The sequence below is a fragment of the Solanum dulcamara genome, chromosome 11 (assembly GCF_947179165.1).
Source record: "Solanum dulcamara chromosome 11, daSolDulc1.2, whole genome shotgun sequence".
NCBI classification, from domain to species: Eukaryota; Viridiplantae; Streptophyta; class Magnoliopsida; order Solanales; family Solanaceae; genus Solanum; species Solanum dulcamara.
The window spans coordinates 19,854,426-19,877,173 of record NC_077247.1 but is presented as its reverse complement, the minus strand read 5'-3'; the positions used below and the strand labels follow the sequence as shown (position 1 = coordinate 19,877,173).

At 36.5% G+C, this 22,748-nt stretch overlaps 2 protein-coding genes across 2 annotated transcripts; one reads left to right on the top strand and one right to left on the bottom strand.

Annotated features, from left to right (window-relative positions):
- Positions 1-8,704: 8,704 nt before the first annotated feature.
- Positions 8,705-13,973, bottom strand: LOC129873675 (cationic amino acid transporter 1-like). The gene is made up of 3 exons (XM_055948811.1): positions 13,856-13,973; positions 13,013-13,432; positions 8,705-10,244 (listed from the first exon to the last, which is right to left on the bottom strand). The coding sequence occupies exons 2-3, from the start codon at positions 13,422-13,424 to the stop codon at positions 8,845-8,847; spliced, it is 1,812 nt and encodes a 603-aa protein (XP_055804786.1). The 5' UTR covers positions 13,425-13,432; positions 13,856-13,973; the 3' UTR covers positions 8,705-8,844.
- A 5,959-nt stretch (positions 13,974-19,932) lies between these two features.
- Positions 19,933-21,321, top strand: LOC129872442 (uncharacterized). The gene has a single exon (XM_055947431.1). The coding sequence runs from the start codon at positions 19,933-19,935 to the stop codon at positions 21,319-21,321; it is 1,389 nt and encodes a 462-aa protein (XP_055803406.1).
- Positions 21,322-22,748: the final 1,427 nt, after the last annotated feature.

Genomic DNA, 22,748 nt, shown 5'->3' with positions numbered 1-22,748 from the left:
ATGATCAATGATAATAAATGAGGATAATGCATTTACAATATATAAGGCGTAGAGGTAATATTCACTCAACATGTAGTATAAGGTTCAAAGTTCTCAAAAAACTTAACTGAAGCATCATTATCACCCTTAATAGACAGTAATGGGAAGGAAATATATCAAATTAAGTGTTTACCTTTTTCTCAACAATATCTCAATAATCATGCATGCTCAAAACACCCAAACTCAACCCCTCAGACGGGAATTACAAGTCAAATAACCTCTTCACAGTTCTTCTTAGTTAAGTCACAAATTAAAGAGTCTTAATCACAGATAAAATATCATATAAGGCCTTCATACGGGCTACACAACACATATAAGCCCCCACCAGGCATCACAAAATCAATTATCAGTCCCAAACTAAACTACGAACCCATTCCAAAGTCTAGAATATAGAATTTGACTAATTACCCCAACTCAGCCCCAAGAAGGATAGCCAAACCTACTTTGATAGCCGAAACCACACTCGAACACCTCTACCGGATGATCAAATCTTGAATTCAATGCCCGAAATAACAACCCACTATAAAGAATGAAATATACGTGTCATAAGAAGTCCAATGACACCATGTTTATAGATTTCAAAATTGGGTAAAATATTCCAAAAATTGATCATTTTCAGAAAGGGTCGAATCTAAAAATTTTCTTATAAAATCACATTCTACTTGTAATAAGGAACTCATGGTTGAAATCCCCATAAAAATAAAGTACAGATCGAGTTAAAAATCACCATTTTCCTTAAATTCGAGTTAGAGAGCAAATGCAAAGAAGGAAAATTCTGCACTCTGAGAACAGGAAACCACTTCGCGAATGTGGAGAAAGAAAAGGTTGTACTCCACAAATGCGGAGAAGAGTGGATCAGTGATAGATATTAACAGCTTCCCTACACTTCAAATTTCACGGAATAGACCCTCAGAATTCGTTCAAAATCCCGTATTCACAAATCATATATGCAGTAGAAGAAATTTTGGGATTTAAAACTAAAGATTAAGAGTTGAAATCACCAAATAATTAACGAGGATGGAAGATTTTAGGTCAAAAATCACTTACCCAACACTTTTCCTCAAAAGTCTCTTCTTAAATTGCCTTCCCAAGCTCCATGAACTCAAAATGGTGAGAAATGGAGGTTTTCCCAATATTTCACTAATTGATGAGTTGGGAGTAGTTTTCAGAGGTGTTTCTTAAGCGGTTCATGCCTTATAGCCTCCGTGACCAGTGTAGAGATGAATTTGATAGATTGGGGTAAGGCTCATCATCTGTATCTGAGTATGAGGCTCACTTCCATGAGTTGTCTTGTTATGCCATGTCTAGTATTCCTACTGAGTTTGAGCGGATCCACTAGCTAGTGAAGGGATTCACGGGTTATCTATAGGAGGCTACAACTTCTCTTGTTCTATCTGGTGGTACTTTCCAAAGTGTTCTTGACCACTCCAGGATGATAGAGAGCATTTGACATGCTAGACAGGGTGAGGTCAAGAGGTTTTGTCGACAGGGTCAGTTTGGTGGTCACTCCCTCAGAGGCAGGGAGTATTCAGGTTCAGGTAACCATGGCTATTAGGGTAGACCAGTCTAGGCAGCTATTCAGGGCTCAAATGGTAAAAGTGGATCTAGATTGGGTCAGGCTGGTTATAGTGGTTCTTCGGGCTCTAGAGTCCATATTGACACTTATGGTTATCCTCTACGAGGTTCAGGACCTCAAGGTTTCTTTTTGTGTGATGAGTTTGGGCATAAGGCCCAAGATTGCCCCAGACATGCTCCTTCTACTGGAAAGCCTGGGACACCGGTTGTTCATCCTACCCTGCTCTAGTTGTGCGAGGTACTACACAGGGCACTAGAGGTGGCACCAAGGGTGCCAATGGTGGAGCTAGAGGCGACGCTCGTAGTGGGTCACAGGCTAGAGGCGATCGTCGGCTATGCTATGTTATACTAGGCATATTTGAGGCTGAGGCCTCTAATGCGGTTATTACAAGTATTGTTCCAGTTTGCCAATATTTTGCTTCAGTATTATTTGATCCACGGTCTACTTATTCTTATAAATCAACCTATTTTGATATTGGTAGTGATTATATGTATGAGCCTTTTATGGTGCCTATTCCTATTTCTACCCCGGTAGGTGAGTCCTCAGTGGTAGATCGAGTATATCGGGGGTGCTTGGTGATATTTTCGGATAGAGAGACCCGTGTAGACTTTATTTTATTATACATGCTTGATTTTGATGTGATATTAAGTATAGTATGGTTATATCCTTATCATGCTATATTAGATTGTTATGCAAAGACCGTGACCTTATCTTATCTCAATTTGCCTAGCTTGGTATGGAAAGGTAATCCAAATTCGTATTCGAAAGGGGTGATATCTTATATTCGTGCTCGTCTTCAGATGGATAAGGGTTGTTTATCTTATTTGGGTCATGTACGTGATCTCACTATAGAGTCACCTCCTTTAGAGAATACAAGGGAGGTGAGAGAGTTTATGGATGTGTTTCCCATAGACTTGTTGGGTGTTCCTCTTGATCGGTATATCGATTTTGTGATTGATTTGGAGCCGAGCACCAAGCCTATCTCTATTTATCCTTGCTGGATGGCTCCGGCGGAGTTGAATGAGTTGAAAGAGCAATTAGAAATTTTTTTGAAGAAGGGGTTTATTCGGCCTAGTGTATCGCTGTGGGGTGCATCCATCTTATTTTTAAAGAAGAAGAATGGTACTATGAGGATGTGTATTGACTATTAACAGTTGAACAAAGTCACTATCAAGAACAAATATCCACTTTCTCGCATTGAAGATTTATTTGACCAGCTTCAAGTTTCATCAGTGTTCTCTAAAATTGATTTGAGGTCGGGTTACCATTATTTCAGAGTTTGGGAATCTAATATCCCAAAGACTGCATTCAGGACTCGTTATGGGTATTATGATTTTGTAGTTATATCTTTTGAGTTGACTAATGTCCCAGCTGCTTTTATGGAGTTGATGAACCAGGTACTCCTACCTTATTTAGACTCATTTATGATCGTGTTTATTGATGAAATATTGGTTTATTCCTAGAATGAGGTAGATCATGTTAGGCACTTGAGGACATTCCTTCAGAGGTAGAGAGAGGAGAAGTTGTATGCGAAGTTCTCCAAATATGAGTTTTGGTTCGAGTCCGTGGCATTCTTGGCTCATGTGGTGACCAAGGATGGTATTATGGCCAATCCAGCCAAGATTGCAGCAGTTCATAATTGGGTTAGGCCTACTTTGGCTATCGAGATTAAAAGTTTTATTGGGTTGGCAGGCTATTATCATCTATTTGTTCAGGGCTTCTTATTTATTGAAACCCCATTGACTAGGCTAACTCAAAAGACCGTGGCATTTCAGTGGACTGAGGAGTGCAAAGCGAGCTTTCAAAAGCTCAAGGAGCTATTGACATCAACACCTATTCTAGCCTTACCCGAGGAGGGTATGACCTTTATTATGTTTTGTAATGCATCGGGAGTAGTCTTGGGTGGTGTATTGATGAGAAAGGGTAGAGTTATAGTTTATGCTTCTCGATAATTGAAGGTACATGAGAAGAACTATCCTACCCATGACCTAGAATTGGCGGCGGTTGTGTTTATTCTAAAATTATGGAGGAACTACCTCTATGGGGTGCATTGTGAGGTCTTTACTGACCACCATAGCCTTGAGTATATCATTTCTAAGCCGAATATGAACATGAGGCAACGTAGGTGGTTGGATTTATTGAAAGACTATGACATCATCATTCTTTATCATTCGGGCAAAGCTAATGTGGTAGCGGATGCCTTGAGTCGCAAAGCACCTAGTATGGGTAGTTTGGAATTCCTTAAGGAGGATGAGAGGCCTTTGTCTTTGTAGGTTTAGTCATTGTCTAGGCCTACCTTGATAGACCAAATCCATGCACACCAGTTTTAGGGTGATAAGTTGAGGGCCATTCGAGATAAAGTGTTGATTGGTGAACAAAAATCAGCTTCTCTTGATCCAGAGGGAGGTTTGAGGATTAATGGTCGCATTTGTGTGCCTAAGGTTGGTGATTGGGTATTCAATTTACCCAAGAGTGGAAAAGATGTTTTGTGACTTGAAACAACACTATTGGTGGTGTGGAATAAAGAGGGACATTGTTGATTTTGTGGCTAGGTGTCTAAATTGCCACGAGTGAAGTATGAGCATCAGAAACTGGGTGGCCCTATGCAAAGGATGCCCATTCCTGAGTGGAAGTGGGAGCGTATTACTATGTACTTTGTGTCTAGATTACCTATGGCATGGGGTAAGTATGACTCTGTTTGGGTGATATTGGATCGATTGACTAAATCAACCTATTTCCTTCCGGTGAAGATTAGCTACACGGTGGAGCAATTAGCTAAGATCTATCTTTGTGAGATTGTTAGGTTACATGGGGTTCCTATCTCTATTTTGTCGGATCGGGGTTCAGTATTCACCTCTCACTTTTAAGAGGAATTACAGTGTGGTTTGGGTACACAACTAGAGATGAGCTCAGCATTTCATCCCCAGACTGATGGTCAGTTCGAGTAGACTATTCAATTATTGGAGGATATGCTTAGGGCCTGTGTGATTGATTTTGGTGCCCGATGGGATCAACACTTAGCCTTAGCGAAGTTTGCCTATAATAACAGTTATCACTCCAGCATTCAGATGGCACCATTTGAGGCATTATATGATCGTAGGTATCGAAACCCACTGGGTGGTTTGATGTAGTTGTGGTTGATGTAGTGGATACTGACTTACTAAGAGATGCTATAAAGCGGGTATATTTGATTTAGGGTCGACTATTGGCAGCATAGAATCGTCAAAAAAGCTATTCTAATAAGAGGGTTCGTCCCTTAGAGTTCATGGTGGGTGATTGTGTGTGGCTTAAAATATCGCCCATGAAGGGTGTGATGAGGTTTGGAAAGAAGTTCAAGTTTAGCCCAAGGTTTGTTGGCCCATTCGAGATTCAGAGAATAGTAAGCGGGGTGGCTTATGAGTTGACCTTACCCCCTAGACTAGTAGTTGTCCATTTGGTGTTTCATGTCTCTATGCATCGCAAATATATACCGAATGAGTTCTATGTGATTTCCTATGATGTGGTTGAGTTGGGTTCGGATTTGACTTATGAGGAGGAGCTGGTAGCGATCCTAGACATACAGATTCATAGGCTCAACACCAAGGAGATCACTTCGGTCAAGGTGCAGTGGCGGCATCGGTCTGTTGAGGAGGCGACTTGGGAGTTAGAGTCTGATATGCGGGCCCGGTACCCTCAGCTTCTTGAGACTTCAGGTACTTTCCTTTATATAATGTTCGAGGACGAACATCCTTTTTAATAGTGGATGTTGTAATGACCTTAAGGGTCATTTTCGGAAATTTATGTGAAATTACCATTTTACCCCTATTATTATTGTCCAGAATATTTAATTATTCAATTTGTATGGTGTAATGTGTTAAAGTCTTAATAGTTAGTGAATTGAGAAAATTCTTGAGATTTATAAAGTTAAGAGGTAAAAAGTGGTTTTTGGGACCAATCAAAGCTACGAGTCTCGGAATGAGATTTCTTCAGTTCCATCAGCTCCAAAACGTGGAAATTGTTCTAGGAGAGTCATCAAAATCATAATTGGAGTTGGTATGTGAATTTGAGGTCCCAAGTTGGAAAGTTAGTTTTAAATGAGTTAAGTTTGAGTTTGGTCAACAAATCAATTTCAAAGATTCTGATGATTCCAATAGTATCGGGGGGTGATTCTAATGCTAGAAATGACTTTGTTGTAATTTTTAGAGGTTCTGAGGGTATTTTGGGTATTTCAAGTGTCAATACTAGTTTAGTTGCGACTTATCAAATTTTGGGTTAAGAAAACCTCGAATTCAAATTTTGATAGTTCCATTGAGTCCGAAAAATCGAATTTAGTAGGAGTGCATATATGATTTGTGAGTACGGGATTCAAAACGAATCCCGAGGATCCATTCGTGAAATTTGAAGTGTGGGGAAGTTATTGAAATCTGTCACTGATCCACTCTTCTCCACATTTGCGGAGTGTGTCTGAGTTCGCGAAGTGAAGCATTTTCCTTCTATGCATTCGCAGAGTGGTTCTGTATTCGCAGAGTGCAGCATTTTCCTTCTCTGCGTTCGCAGAGTGTAGCATTTTCCTTCCCCGCGTTCCCAGAGAGCAAATTTCACCTGAATAGTGAAATATCAGGAAAAACTCTATTTTTCACCATTTTGAGTTCTTAGAGCTTGGGGAGGCAATTTGAGAAGAGACTTTCGAGGAAAAGTGTTGGGTAAGTGATTTTTGACCTAAAATCTTCCATCCTCGTTAATTATTTGGTGATTTCAACTCTTAATCTTTAGTTTCAAACTTCAAATTTCTTCTTTTCTTTTCTAACCCAAATTTAAGGTAAATGGTAATTTCTAACTCGATTTATACTCTATTTTTATGGGGTTTTCAACCATTAGTTTATTATTACTAGTAGAATGTGATTTTACAAGAAATTTCATGATTTGACCCTTTTTGGAAATAATTAATTTTTGAACTATTTTACCCCTAGTTTCGAAACCTATCAATATGGGTGTCATTGGACTCCTTATGCCGCGTATGCTTTATTCTTGATAGTGAGTTTTTATTCCAGGCATTGTATTCGAGAGTTGATCATCCGGTAGAGGTGTTCGAGTGTGGTTTCGGCTATCGAGGTAGATTTGGCTATCTTTCTTAGGGATGAATTGGGTAATTAGTCAAATTCTATGTTTTGGAATTTAGGATGGGGTCGTAGTGTAGTTTGGGATTGATAATTGATTTTGTGATGCCTGCGTGGGGCTTATATGTGTTGTGCAGCCCGTGTGGGGGATTTATGTGATATTTTGTCTTTGATTGAGACTCTGTAATCTATAACTTAACTGAGAAGAACTGTGAATAGGTTATTTGACTTGTAATGGGATTGAGTTGGAGGTTTTGAGCATGCCTGAGTATTGAGATATTGTTGAGAAAAGGGTAAACATTTAATTTGATGTATTTCCTTCTCATTACTATCTATTGAGGGTGAAAATCATGCTTAGGTTAAGTCTTGAGAACTTTGAACCTTATACTACATGTTAAGTGAATATTACTTTCATGACTTATATGTTGTAAATGCATTCATCATCATTCATTATCATTGATCATTGAGAAGTTGAGAATTGTGGAAATCCTTTTTGAGAAAGAAAATGTAACACCTTTCATTATCCTTGACCGGAGTAGGTGGCAAGCGGATGAGATATTAGTATCATGAGACCTTGGCCATGAATTGGGTGGCGAGGTAGTTGATACATTGAGATTGTGATGAGATATATAATTTGCGAGATCCTCATGAGTAGCACAGCTCGGTAGGTGTATACGACAGGTTCTGCAATAGCCTTGATTCCACCATACCATCATATCATTACATCATCATAATGCATTGCATTGCATTAATAGCAGTGATATTTGTTCTATCAATTAATTGTGCTATTGAACTGTCTTTATGTGGTTACTTTATTTGCGCCATTCTATATAAATTGGCAGCAGCGTAGCCGGAGTGGAACTTTTCTGCGTGCAGGTGGAAGCATTTCTTAGTTTATTTCATAGCTTTTGATTAATTCCTTATACTCGGTCGGTTAAACCTACTGAGTACATGTGGATTGTACTCACCCCTAATTTTGTGTCTTTTTGATGCAGATCATAGTCAGGGTATCCCGCATGGCAGTTGATCTTCTTCTCTCGCAAATATTTTATCATTCAGATTAGAGGTGAGGTCTTTGGATTCGGACCACCATTATTTCTAGCTTCTATTTACAGTCTTTACTTTATTTGAAGAATTATGATGTATATCTGATTCGATTACTGTTCTAGATGCTTTTTACACTTATGACACCGGGTTTTGGGGAATAATTTCGTTGTTGTTGCCTTTTATTGTATTTATTGTGGCCTGACTTCCCTTTTGGGAGTCTCGTATGGTTTTACTTTTCGGCTTACACATCGAGATGAGATTTGAGATGTGTGTCGTCATGCTCCCAACTTTTGGATCGGGACAAAGGTTCTGCTGCATTTCATCCCTCCTTAGCCATGAGCTTGGATAAGAAATTTTGGATATGTTTTTGATAAGAACACTGAACAGTGATCAAAAGCCGTGCGTTTAAGATTTTCTTATTGTATGTAAGAGTTTTTGGGATTGTTTTATATATATTGGCGACCTTATGGAAGGTCATGTGATGTTGTAGGGGTGGAGGAGGAGGGTGTGGAGATTCACAGTGTTTTGAGAGTTGGACAACTTGTTGCCTGTCATGTATTTAGCATTTTAGCTACTATTTTGTGGGCCCATATTGTGATTAGCTCTAGTATTGGCTTAATTATTCATCATTAATGTAGATTAACATTAAGAAGGAAGGGTTGACTCCTCATAACTTTTAGAAATTAGAAACTGAGGTATGTAAGCCTAAAACCTGATCTTTCGCCTCTAAGGCACGGTCCCAGGTCGCATGTTTCTCTCATATGGGTAAATAAGAACTTAGATTACACTGACTAGAGTCTTCACATGTTATGTGCCTTATTTGATCTCTTGCTGCCCAATTTCTAGTCGTGTGTCTATGTCACTTGGTAATTTCTTATAAGACGTCATTTGAGTTGTTCATATATCTAGATTGAAATGTTACATGTCCCTCTATTATGAGATGTTTAGTTCCTCTAAATTGATCTCATTATAGTAAAATATGTACAAAATTCAACTTTTGAGTGATAAGCTATAGAAAACATTTCAGACCTATTTCAAATTCAAACATGTAGGCTAGTAATTAAACAACAAAAATTATGAAATTATTTATTTATTTGAAGCTAGTGGCTCATTTTTACTATTGGCACCACCATCAAATTCATAATTTGTATTTACTCCTTCAACCTTGTCCCATTCAGTATTCTTCTGAATCTCCTTGGCAGTGTCATAAGAGGCATGCAAGCCCAAGAACACATAGTATATCAAAATGAGGACAGTCCAAATAGCAAACCTTATAAAAGAATCCTTATCCATGGAAGCTAGAAGGAAAAAATTTATGGCAATGGATGCAGATGGTATCCATGGTACCATAGGTACCCCCCAAACTTTTGGGCTCCTTGCTTTTGGCACCAAAATTGTTATCCCAGCAGTTGCTAAAAACCATATTGGCAATGTGATACAATATCCTTTCCAATCATCTGTAACACCCCAATTAATAGCAATGCCAATTGATGATGCCACAATGAGTGCTAGTAACAAAAGAAGCTTGTTTCGATTCTGTGGAGTGGTAACATTACTCACATAGTAACGTCGAACAAGAAGAGCAAGGGCCACGAGAATAAAGATAAAGAGTGTAGAGATGGACAAAAGACTTGAAAGAATATCAAGACTTGTAAATAATGCAAGAATTGCACTAGATGTCATCATGAATATAGTGGCATTGACTGGTGTTCCAGATTTAGCATTAACATACGAAAACCAAGGGGGCATCATATGAGTTCTAGAGATATGTGTCAAATAACGAGCTTGTCCAACACAATTTACCAACAAAACAGAGGTCATCCCTTTTAGAGCCCCTGCAGCAACCACATACTTTCCCCAACCTAAACCAACAGCCTCAAATGCAACTGAGAACGGGGCATTAATATCGATATTCTTATACGATTGCATAAGACAAAGAACAGAAGCCAGTGCACAATATAATACCGTAGTTAATAAAACAGAACCTACTAGGCCAATAGGAATGTCCCTACCTGGATTCTTGGTTTCCTCAGCCATAGTTGAAACAGCATCAAAACCAGTATAAGCAAAGAATAACACAGCTGATGCTTTAAATACACCACGAGGACCAAATGGCATAAAAGGGGTGAAGTTCTTTTTATCGGCATGGATTAAGCCAGCAATGATGATGAAAAGGAGGATTAGAACATGAATAACTGATGCAATATAGTTGATCCTAGAAGAAGCTTTGGTGCTATTACAAGCAATGATGGAAACTATAAGGCAAATACCAACGGCTATTGGATCAATGTGATTGTAGCCTTCTGCTAGACTATTGACAATGATACGAAAATCATCAGGTTGGTGGCCACAAAGAGTAGCAAAATAGGAAGTCCAAGAACGAGCCATTGCGGCTGAGCCAATCACATATTCAAGAAGAATGTTACCAGCTGCTATAAATGCTACAAAGTCACCCAGCTCTACCCTCAAGTAAGCAAATGAACCACCTACAAAATATTTTAAACTTTTTAGCTGAGAATATTTTACAAAATTGATAAAACGCAAGCATTTGAGCACAAGAAGAGAAGAAAATTACACGTTTATGACATAAGGTGAAGAAATCATGGTGAACAAAGCAAGAAAATGATAAGAAAAGAAAAAAATAGTGTTTTCTAATAAATAAAAAAGAATGTTCATGTTTCCTCAATTTCTTTTCTTTTCTTTTCCACTCTCTCAATCTCAAGGTACCTTCGTCACAATTGCACATTATGTCAGATCAGAGTTCTACAGAAACACTCCCGGCCCCCATGCCCATATCATGGCTCGCATCTATAATACTAATACACAAACAACAATACATGCAATGTAGTATCACATAGTGGGGTCCTAGACTAGTATACAACTGAAATGATCGTCTTAGACAGCTCTCAAATTCTTGACTTGTTTGAGACAAAAATTACAAGTAACAGAAAGTGAGTGTGGTACAGTACACTAATATAAACATGTGGGATAACTGAACTGGGGTTACTGCATTTCAAAGTGTCGTTGGAAATGCTCATGGAAAGTGTATGTTTGGAGAGAGATATACAGACTTATTGGGAAATGAATGTTATAAACATGAAGACAATTATTTAATTCATGATAATATACTTGACGAAAATGAAGTTTGTTCCCTTTAATTAGTCCACTTAACTTATGATAAGTTAATAACTTACAATTAATTTTTTTTTATTTTTGGTTTTGAGATTCTTTTATAAAACATCAATCTTCTAGACTAGAAAGTAAGATGAGTGTCAAAAGATATAGAGAAAGTCTAATGAAGTTGTATTTGGCATGAAAGAAAGTGTTTTCATAGAAAATGTTTTCCTAGAAATGTTATCATGGAAAACAAGTACATGGCTTACATACCCGGCTCAACATTCTTGAAAAACAATCGAATCGAACCACATCAAAGAGGAATTGAACCTCTTCTACTTTTTTGAACTTCTTTAAATAAGTTATTATTTGATAGAAATGTAGAAATGGATCGAGAGGCGATGCTTATGTCTCTTCTTTCTCGATAGGATTTCCATCATTTTCAGTCTACGGCGAAGGAGACAAGGGCATTTTGTTTTCTAATGGTCAATTTCAGCCTTCTAAATTGGAACTTGCAGAAAGGCGCTAATTGGATTTCCACTCATAGAAAGCCTGAAGTTCGTCCTCAACTTTCCCTGCTATCCTAATTTCTTACTTATTTTCTCATGTTTGGTAGATGAATGAAAACATTTTTCGGAAAATATTTTCTTGTGTTGGTTGGTGAATGAAGAATATTTTCTAAAAAAGTATCTTTTAATTTGGCTTTAGAGTAAACAATACTATTAGGAAAATAATTTGACCTAGATACCAATGTCGATGAACAATCGGGTCCCAGTTCAAATGTCATATCTCGAATCAAGTGTTGAGGTTGGGTCTCAAATCGAGTATCAGGGTCAAGTATTGGAGTTGGATCTTGGATCGGGAGTCGGAGTCGAGTCCCAAATCAGGTGTCAAGGTCGAGTCCCTAGTCGGGTATGGGTCGGTTCCTAAATCCGTTGATAAGGTCAGGTCTTAATTCAGGTGTCGATGTCAGGTCTTAGATCAGGTGTCAGGATCGAGTCTCAGGTCAAGTATAGGGGTCGGATCTCGGTTGGTCGTTGGGGTCAAGTCTAGGTTCGGGTGTCGATGTTGGGGTCAAGTCTCGATTTGGGTGTCGGGTCCCGAGTTAGGATTTGAGGTTGGGTCCTAGTTGGAATATCGAGTTTAGGGTTAGGTCCTGATTTAGATGTCAGGTCCCTGATCGAGAATCGAGACCACGACCATGACGACTGATTTGGAATTTGACCCCAACACTAGACCCTAAACCCAATTTGGAACCCGAACCCAACCTTGACAATGACATCCGACCCCGACGTTTGATCTAGGAACCGACTTCGAGATCCGATCCAAAACCTAACCCCAAACTTGATACACGACCCTGACATCGATACTCAAACTAGGACCTAACCCTAGATCTAATACTTGATCCTAACACCCTACCTTGACACTGAAGCCCAACCTTGACCCTAACACTCGACCTTTGATATCGACACCCGGCCCCAACACTCGAATCAGAACCCAAAACGATGATCGATCCAGGACCCGACCATAAGACCCAATCCTGACACCCCATCTGGGATCCAACACTCGATCCCCACACCGACACCCGACCTGGGACACAATTCTAACATCCACACTCGAACCGGGACCCGACCTCAATGACTGATTCAGGATCCGACCCTGAATCTCGATCTTGAACCTCATCCCGACACCAACACTGACACTCGACCCCAATACCAACACCCTGCCCCAACACCCGAACTGGACTCAACTCCGACGATCGATTCGAGATCCGACCATGACACCTTACTCAGAACCCAAACCTGACACCCGATCCTATATCCGTCTCCTACTCCTATCTCGAGATCCGACACGTGAACTAGGATTCAAACCTAACACTCGACCCCAGCACTCAACCCAAGACCTGACCCGAACATTACTCGTTTGAGGTGTGAGGTTGAGAGAGGTTTTTAAAAATGTTTTCCTTATTTTTGGGGGGTAAGTCATTTTTCTTAAATTTAAGGAAAATAAGTTGATTTGAAAAATATTTTCCTTTGTACCAAACACTCTAGTAGAATTAGGTTATACAAATGAGGAAAGTAGAATATCACCAAGAAATACAATGCCATAATATTAGATATATGCAAGTGAGTTTGCATACCTGCCACTGGAATCTCCACAGCAAATTCAGTGTAGCAAAATACGGCTAGCATAGCTGAGATCCCAGAAACAACATAAGATAGGACAACTGCTGGACCAGCATCAGTTCGAGCTTCAAGACCAGTAAGAACAAATATTCCAGCACCAACAAGTGCACCTAACCCAAACCACATGAGATCCCACCAATTCAGGCTCCTTTTCATTTGGTTAACACTTCTTGCCTTGACATCCAACTCATCCTGTTCATCTGAACGTGTTACGACTCGATCCAAAAGTCGACCTGGTGTATTACTCAATGCATTTACATAATTTCCCCAACTCTTGAATGATTCCTCTGGCAGGAAATCATCCTTTGAAATGGAACATCCTCTTCTCCTCATTCCCCCGGCATGTCCTTGTTCCTCTTCCCCCATTTCTATCCCTGTATTTCCAAATAAAATTACACTAGTAGTTTAAATATTTTGTACATGATTAGTGTACCTAGTTTAATTCATATAATAATAACATGTTAGTCACCATTTTATCAAGTTACTAATGTTGAAATTGTAATTAATTGCCTGGATCATATATTGCAAACAATAGAACTCAAGTAGCGAAGGAAAGAGCATATCATCTAACCACATCGCACAAATTAAACATGCAGGTAGAATGCCAAAAATCGACAAAATTTTTAAAAAGCATGTCAATAGTTCCAAGTGAGCTACGATGGATAGTTAAAAACAAAAAACAAAATAGAATTCAACTATAAAGCAATTCGCTAAGGCACAAACATGCTACAAATAGATAAGAAACAAAAAAGATTTTTTTTTCTTTCTTTTTTGTTAGTCGTAAGACTGAAGTCTACCGATCGCGAAGAGATAGCCTGTGGAGGAAGACGATCAGTGGCGGGTTAGAGGAAAGAATTGATGTCGTCCCACACAAGTAGAAAAGGCAAGTTTACACTATAACCAACCACGTGCACAACTACCTACTCACAATTTTGTTATATGTTGAAAAAGAGAAAATGATGGAAAGCCAAAGAGCAAATAATGGTGATATCAATGGAGGCTATAATTATTGTATAGAAGAATAAACCATTTTTACGGATTTATTTTTTTATCTTGAAATCATTTTTTATGAAATGAGGAAGACCACGGTGAGAAAAGATCGGTGTGAAGGTAGAGTAATTGAATTTGGTGTAATTATTAGGATAGACATAATACATATGTATGATCTTTAATGTGACTTTAACTAGCAATTATGACCTCTAACTTTACTAATGCATTTTAATTATCCAAAATTTGAACAAATAGACACATTCATCCTACATGACATCCTATATAGCAATTTTGTGTCCTACATGGCATCCTACGTGTATTGTGCCATGTAGGACGTGTGTGTTTACTTGTTCAATTTTATACAAGTTTAAGTGTCTACTTGTGCACACCCAAAATTGGAGAGCATAAATGTAAAATGAGACCAAGTTAAAGGACATATTTATGTATTATGCTATTATGATATTAATTACACTATCTATTAATTATGTCGTATAATAATTAATTACTAAGGCCTCATTTGTTTTCATTAAGATTAAAATGTCTGAATCTAAATGGACATCTGAATATTAAGATGTGCATTAAAATTAAGACGTCTAAATCTGAATGCACATCTAAATATTAAGATGTGTGTTAAGATTTAGATGTATGAATCTAAATACACATCTGAATATTAAGATGTTACGTTAAGATCTTAATATTCAATAATTAAGATTGTTTGTTTTCTAAACATCTGAATGCATAAAAAATGTCTTTATTTAAAAATAATAAATATAAAATTCCAATAAAATACTGAATTGACTAATATTATGTCAATAAAATATTTTAAAATTTTTATACGGAAATTAATGATGATAATGACTAATGATGGTGATTGCATGTGACAATTTGGGATGATGTTCACTGATGATAGTGGTTATGGGTAGTATTATGGTTATAGTGGTTGGTACTAGTAATTAATGTGATTATTGTTTATAGCAATTGATAATTAATAGTGGAATGATAATGATAATTAATGACAGTTGTGACTGATGATGGGAGTTAGCGATATATAATAATGACTAATGGTGATAATTATCGATAGTAATTAGTGAATGTAATAATGGTTGATAGTGATGATTGTTATTGCTGGCTAATGGTGATAACAGTTGATTTTTGTGATCGACAGCAGTTGTTGTTGGGTTGAGGACGGTGGTTGTGGATGATAGGTGGTGGTGATTAATTGGTGATAGTTGTGGTTGGATTGGGGATGGTGGTTGTGGATAGTAGGTTGTGGTGATTGATAGTAGTTGTTGACACCCAATTTTGACCCTCCACAACGTAATAATATAAAAAAAAATTAAAAAAAATATTAAATATATATATATATATAAAATAACGAAATATGTATATATTATTATTATTTTAAAATAATTTTGGCAAATATATATTAAATAATTCTTGAACATTAATATTTTTTATTATATATTCGAAAATTATCTCAAAAAGAGTTTTTATTTTTAAACTAAATATTTTGTTAATTAGCTTGACTTAATTAATAGACTAACATTTCAAGTTAATTATTTTAATTCTAGCCTTCTTCAATTTTAAACAAATTAAAATGATTGGCTTTTATAAAATCATGCATATTTTCAAGTGTACTTTAAATAATTTTGTCATCTTCATAACATATGCATTTTTTGTTATATAGTTATTATCTTTTAGTAATATTTAAAATTGACTTATAAAAAAGATTATTTATTTATTATTATTAAATATTTCGTTACAATGAGGTTAATTATTTTGTTTTTGTTAAAAATTAAGAAGCTCGTTAATTAATTGATATTAATTCACCTTATTTGATAACCAAATTCACTAATTAATTTTACGTTTTCATTTCTTCCCCTAAATAACACATAATTAATTTTATATTAACAACATTTCAATTCTTCCATTAATACTACATTGTGCAAATAATATATATTATCCCCTTTTCAAAAATATATAGAAATAATCATAAATAAATAAATATATAAGAAATACAAATAAAAATCATTAATCTAATTTTTTTTTAAAATAAATAAATAATAATTGAATAATAATAAATAAAAAATATACCCGCCCATCACCCTTTGTCCCCTTTTAAACATATATATATATATATATATATATATATATATATATATATATATATATATATATATATATATATATATATATTCATCTGATTTTTTTTAAAAAAAGTATAATATATATTTCTGCCTCCACATTATTTTATTAATTTTTTCACTCCGCATTATTTTATATTTTCTGCCCACTCCGCAATATTTTAATCATCCGCCATTCCCTTTTATTTCTCTATATATATCCGGTTACTCACTCTAAAAAAGAGGCAGCGGACAGAGGAGAGAAAAACGTGGACAGAATACTCAAAAATAGACCTTTACCCTTTGATTTTGAATACTTTTCTTGCAAAAGAATTTTTTTTTTTGGAATTTTTCTCTCCATTTGAACTTGATTTTACTTGGGGAAAAAAATGAGGATAGATTCGTGACCAAAACACCCCGTTCACTGTCCAGCAACAGGTAATATTTACTCCGTTTTTCTTTTATTTTCTGTTGTCATTATGATAAAAATGTTGTCCTAAAAATGTTATCTCCCTAATTTCGTTATTCTCTTCTTATTTGCATGAACACTTTGGGAGCGAAAATGGAGTGATTTGGGACTCTACGAAATTCGAGTCTTTAAGACTCGATAAAATCATCATTTTCCCCACACGGAGCCGATATCCTAGACTTCTTGAATAGCAAACAAAACAAGATGATCTCATTCGGACTCAATTCCGCTTACTTATATTTTCAGCATTTTATTGTCTATTATTATTATTATCGTTATTATTGCTGGTATTATTATTATCATTATGTTTTTTACCATTTTTTATTATTATTATTATTATTAGTAGTAGTAGTAGTAGTAGTAGTAGTCGTAGTAGTAGTAGTCGTAGTAATAGTCGTAGTAGTAGTCGTAGTCGTGGTGGTGGTGGTGGTGGTGGTGGTGGTGGTAGCATTTGCATTCTTACTCACTGTTATTATTATTACTATCATTTTCGTCATTATTATTATTTGTTTATTATTATTATTATTATTATTTTTATTTTTTTATTTTTTTATCATTATTATTATTTTTTTCGTTATCATTATTATTACTACTAGTACTACTAATACTACTATTATTACTACTACATATCAAACTTGCTTATATGATTTAAATAGCTAACATTATCTTGGGTATAATATTTATGATCGATTATGTATCATTTAAATGATTTATCTAAATTATTCCTTCTTCATTAAATCATTTTATAACAAGTTTATTTCTCTTATAAATTTTTCTAAATGTTTTAATACTTTGATTATTGTTAAAAAACACATTTTCCCAAAGTTAGTTAAATAATTTTCAAATCGTCGGACAACCGCATGTTAGCGGCTATTTTAAGTGTTAAAACCTTCTTAAAATAATAATATGAACGTCGTACCCTTTTCTCTAAATTTTTAAGACTTAAATCTGTTAGGGTCTTTTAAATTAAATTTTCTTAATTTCTTTAAAAAATTAAGTGGCGACTCTTCTTTTACTAAAATTGATTTTTTCTTATAAAGATGAAATTAATTTTAAACTTCGTCCATTTTTCGACATAACAGAAATGGCGACTCCGTTGGGGACTTAATTAGGTTCTAACCATTAGATTTGATTGTTTATTTGACTAACTATTTGAATTTGTAATACTTAGTAATTCTTGTTTTCCTTAATTGCATAATTACGTGTTTAATTATTTATTAAACTGTCATTTGCATTTCATGGCATCTTTCTATTGAATATATAGTATATTAAAGAACAATTTTGTGGAATCGCAATTGGGCTTTTTTATACTTAATCCTTTACGGAATGATCGACGATTTATTGATACACTATGCGTCCAATGGTTGTCGTAAGTTCCAGCCTAAAGTTGTTCGCTTGGGTTACCAGTCTTGCAAAAGTCACTCCTAGTCAACCTAGCGTAGAGAAAAACTAAAATCCTGATTTAGTACATTTGCCTAAGATGACCCAATACCCAAGGCGTATTGGGCCCATTAGAAAGACCACCTTGAGTCCAAAACGGCCCTCGGCTTAAATGAACGATCATATCTATGTGTTTAAATTTAAAGGTTGTATGCGCTATTTGACAAATATTGTCCCGCGGGGTTGGAAGTTTATTTTATTAGCTTAAAAATATCTTCACAAAATTGTTATTCTATCCAAAAGAGGTTGATGTCAAGAAGTCAAGAACGAATTTTTTTTCACGAAGGCTTAGTTAGGATTTTAACCCTGTGTGGGACTGATTATTTGTATCCCTTTTTCCCATTATGTACTCCCATTCAGTTTATTCATAATATTTGTATAAATATAAGTTTTGGGGCAATGAAATATTTCAAATGGTGCTATACATCCTTCAAATCGATAGGCCTACCCTTGGCACAAAAGGGTCACATATTTGTTTAGGACACGCAATAATTGTTTATCTGTTATATGCTTGAATGAATGTGTTGCTTACTTGAAGGCACTCTAACCCACTCTTTTCTAAAATCCCCCAAAGCACAAATATCAACTCACCACAAAGTGCGATGAAATGCTCTTAGAGTCTTTGGTTTCACCACAAAATTCAAATTTCACTTTCATGTCCTAAACCTTACTCTCTCCTCTAAAAAATGGTTGATTTGTCGGAGCTAGTCAAACTACATAGGGCCTGACATCTCCTTCATGGGATACGTAGGCAGTTTTTCAAGGTTTGACCACTATCTTTTAAAAGCTTATTTTTTCCCTTCATTTTTTACAAAGAAATACCAATATCGCATCAGTAGATGTATAGATACAACCGCGACAAAAGAAAGAAGATCTTGATTCAACGCAAGTCATATTTCTTGATACACTAAATCCTAAAATCAATAGGCAAATTCTTGTCTATTTTGTCATTTTTCAATACTTGTGGGTTATCTTGTCTTCAAACAAAGCAACTTTTATGTGTTTATCTTTTTTCGGTACGATATTTTGCATTATCTCTTATGAATGCAGACTAACATGTTTGCCTTTTGAGTTATTTTCTGTGCAGGTATTTAGAATTGATCTGTGTTGATAATCTGGCCAAGCATCCATACTTCACAATATCTAAAGTGCCTAAAGACTCATTTTTCGATCGAAATTTGATAATAGGAAAAGAAAAAATGACTGGACATAATGAGGACACTGGTTGACTGATATTATTGTGACAGACCCTGTCATCACTGAACAAAATGAGCTGATTGCACAGTTAGTGCAACAAATCATCGAGATGAGAGTTGAGATACAAAAGAATCGAGAATTATCAAACCTAGCTATAACCGCCAACATGCCTGTTCCAGGCGATGGAAGACCTCCAATTCACTTCCCTTCTCCAAGTTCAAGTACGGAACACGTTCAAAACTCATCCTTAAACCCCGCGCAAAATGCCTTCATTGTTGACCTCACTGCTTCCAACCCCCATCATGCTTCCGCTTCCTACCAAGCACCACCTCACCCTCAAAATACCAATCCCCAAAGCTTTCCTCCCCCACAAAACACCAACCCTTAAGCCTGTCCTCCCCCACAAAACCAAAATGTTAACAATCCACAGACCTTTCCCCATCATCAAAATCAGCATACTAACCGTAAAACATTCCCCCAAAATTACCAAGTCCCTCAAAATACACCAAACCCTTCCATTATTCCTCCCTTTCCTCAAAAGACAGCTTTCCAAATCCCAATCCCAAATGAGCCCTATATCAACAGTTCCGAACTTGATCACTATGAGGAACAAGAAAGGAAGTGGAGAACTAAAGAGGAAATAACTAAGCAGAGCATGAAAGAGGAAATTGTAAAAGCTATGAAGGAGTTTCACTACACCCCGAATGTTGTTGGTTTGAATTATGAAGATCTGTGTATCCATCCAGATCCGGACCTTCCGGAAGGGTTTAAAGTACCTAAATTTGATACTTTTGATGGAATTGGGAATCCTTTGGCTCATTTGAGAGCATATTGTGATCAACTCGTAGGAGTTGGGAAGAATGAGGCATTATTAATGCGACTCTTTAGCCGAAGCTTAAGCGGAGAGGCCTTGGAATGGTTTACTTCTCAAGAGATGAAACAGTGGCCAAATTGGAATGCTTTGGCTAAAGATTTCATCGAAATATTTGCTTACAATGTGGAGATCATTCCCAATCGTTATTCTTTAGAGAAAATCAAACAAAAGTCTACTGAAAGCTATCGAGAGTACGCCTACCGTTGGAGGAAAGAGGCTGCCAGAGTGAGACCTTCCATGACTGAAAAAGAGATTATTGAAGTCTTTGTACGCAATCAAGAGCCTGAGTACTATGACAGGATGTTGTTGCTCGTAGGAGCAAAATTTGCTGAGGTAGTCAAAATTGGTGAGACCATCGAAGATGGTCTTAAGACTGGAAGGATTACCCGTGTGGCTATCCAAACTAGTTCCTCAGTTTTGTTCAAAAAGAAAAAAGAAGATGTGTCCTTTATTTCTGATGCGCCCGATAGAAGGATACGAAGATCACCCTATTTTAGCTCTAGAAAAACCTCACCCTTCAAAATCTACCCCCCATCTCCAAAAAATCCCTACCCAATTTTTTACGTCCAACCGAGTTACCAAACTTCGCCTCCTAATTACCTACCTCCGCACTATCAAACTGCACAACGCCCAAATTTTCAAACTCCCGCACCTTTTCGCCGAAATCCTCTGAACTACCGTCAAGTACCTCTACCTCCGCAAAATAATTATAACTTTCCTCGCCCAAACCTTGAGAATAAATCCTCTCGAGTCTTTAGTCTTTTGATTGAGACCCGAACACAGCTTTTTGAGAGATTAAAAGCGGCTGGCATGATACAAACAATCGACCCAGAGAACATTAATGTCAATTCCAAACTTTACAAACCAGATCTTTATTATGCTTATCATTCAGGAGGTGCTGGGCATATCACCGAGGATTGCATCAACTTGAAGCATAAAATTCAAGACCTGATAGATCAAAAGGTTGTCACTCTCCAAACTGCCGGTCCTAATGTCAATAATAACCCCCCGTCTAATCATGGAGGGGTGACTATTAACATGATTGAAATTGGGAAAGATTGGAATACAGATAAGCCGATAGTCCCAGTCAAACTTGACAATCTTGAAAAGCCTTTTCCTCATATGCATCAGTCATTTTCGGTGCGAAAGTCAACCAATAAGTTGGTCTAGGAGAAGGAGTCAGTGATGTTGTGATAATCGAGACGTCAGGCATACGAGATGCCAAGCCTAAAGAGCAAGTGCCTAATTGGACCTGCAATCCACTCTTGGTTCCTCACTCATCTTGATAGATAAAGACGAATTTTATATTATTTTTTGAAAAACCGATGGTAGTCTAGATACCCACCCTTTATGTCACTTTTACCTTGTTACGCTTTAATTCTCTTCGTATTATTTTGAAAAAGGCAAATTGATCCATGACTATGGCCGAAGTTTATTTCTTTATGAAAGCCTCCTTTATTGCGAAAATTCATTTTAAATACTTTACTTTAGAAAAATTAGTTTTAATTTCCTTTTGTATGTTTCCTGTAATTGCATCATTTTCTTGTAAGCGCTTCCATGCTTGTTTATTTTCAAAATCTCTTTTAGTTTTGAACTACGTCTGACCTGAATTCTCAAGAATGAGATACGTAGGCGGCCTATATCGGCCTCGGTCATTTTTGTATCAAAATCTCTCATTTCTCATTTTTCTAATCCAATGAACCTGCATCAATTGCCCTTTACTCTTTCCACTATTTGAAATAAATATGAGCAACCCCTTTTAACTAATAGGTGGCCAAGTCTGCACTCTCAATCAGAGTGAAACCGATGATCTCAATAATCTTCTGAATGCCCTCAATAAACTCTTGTCGATCCTAATACACCTTAGAACCATGGAATTTTATAGGGTTCATCCAAGCGAAATCCCATACTCTAGTTATCATTATACCCACAATTAGGTTCATAGAAGCTACAACCTCACTATTGGCCTGAGCCTTCGTGGATTTGGCTAACACTTGGAAAGCAGCCCTAAACTCGGCATGAGTGATTTGATCATCCAAAGGATTAACCGGAGCTGAAGGTGCTTTTTCTTACTCATCTTGATTCTTTCTGACGTAAGCTCTTCTTAGAGGCATGATTTTGAAAATGTATAGAGCAATAATTAGAAGGAAACTTTATAGAGTCAAACTCTTTCGCACAACTAAAAGTATGAAAGAAGTGAAGTATTTCTTAAATGTCTCATAGCCTTTCATTCATAAATGTGGAGCGCTTCACACTCATGAATAAAAATCTACTTAACACGACTTTCAGATACACTAAAACACTTAAACTTGATGCTCTAATACCAATTATGTTGACCAAAAACTACCCCCTAGTTGAGACACGGTGCTTAGAGACATAAGCTCCCCCAAGCAAACCTCATGGCATGGAATGACATGAAGATTCATGAACAACACATGATATATCTAAAAAACAGAATAAGTCTGAAATAAGCTAACATAGCATAATAGAAAATCATATACAAAGACATAAGAAGAAATATAAATTGATTGTCTAAAAGCTTCTAACCATAATGAGTTATTAAGACATGTACCTAGATAACTCTAAAACCAAAAAAC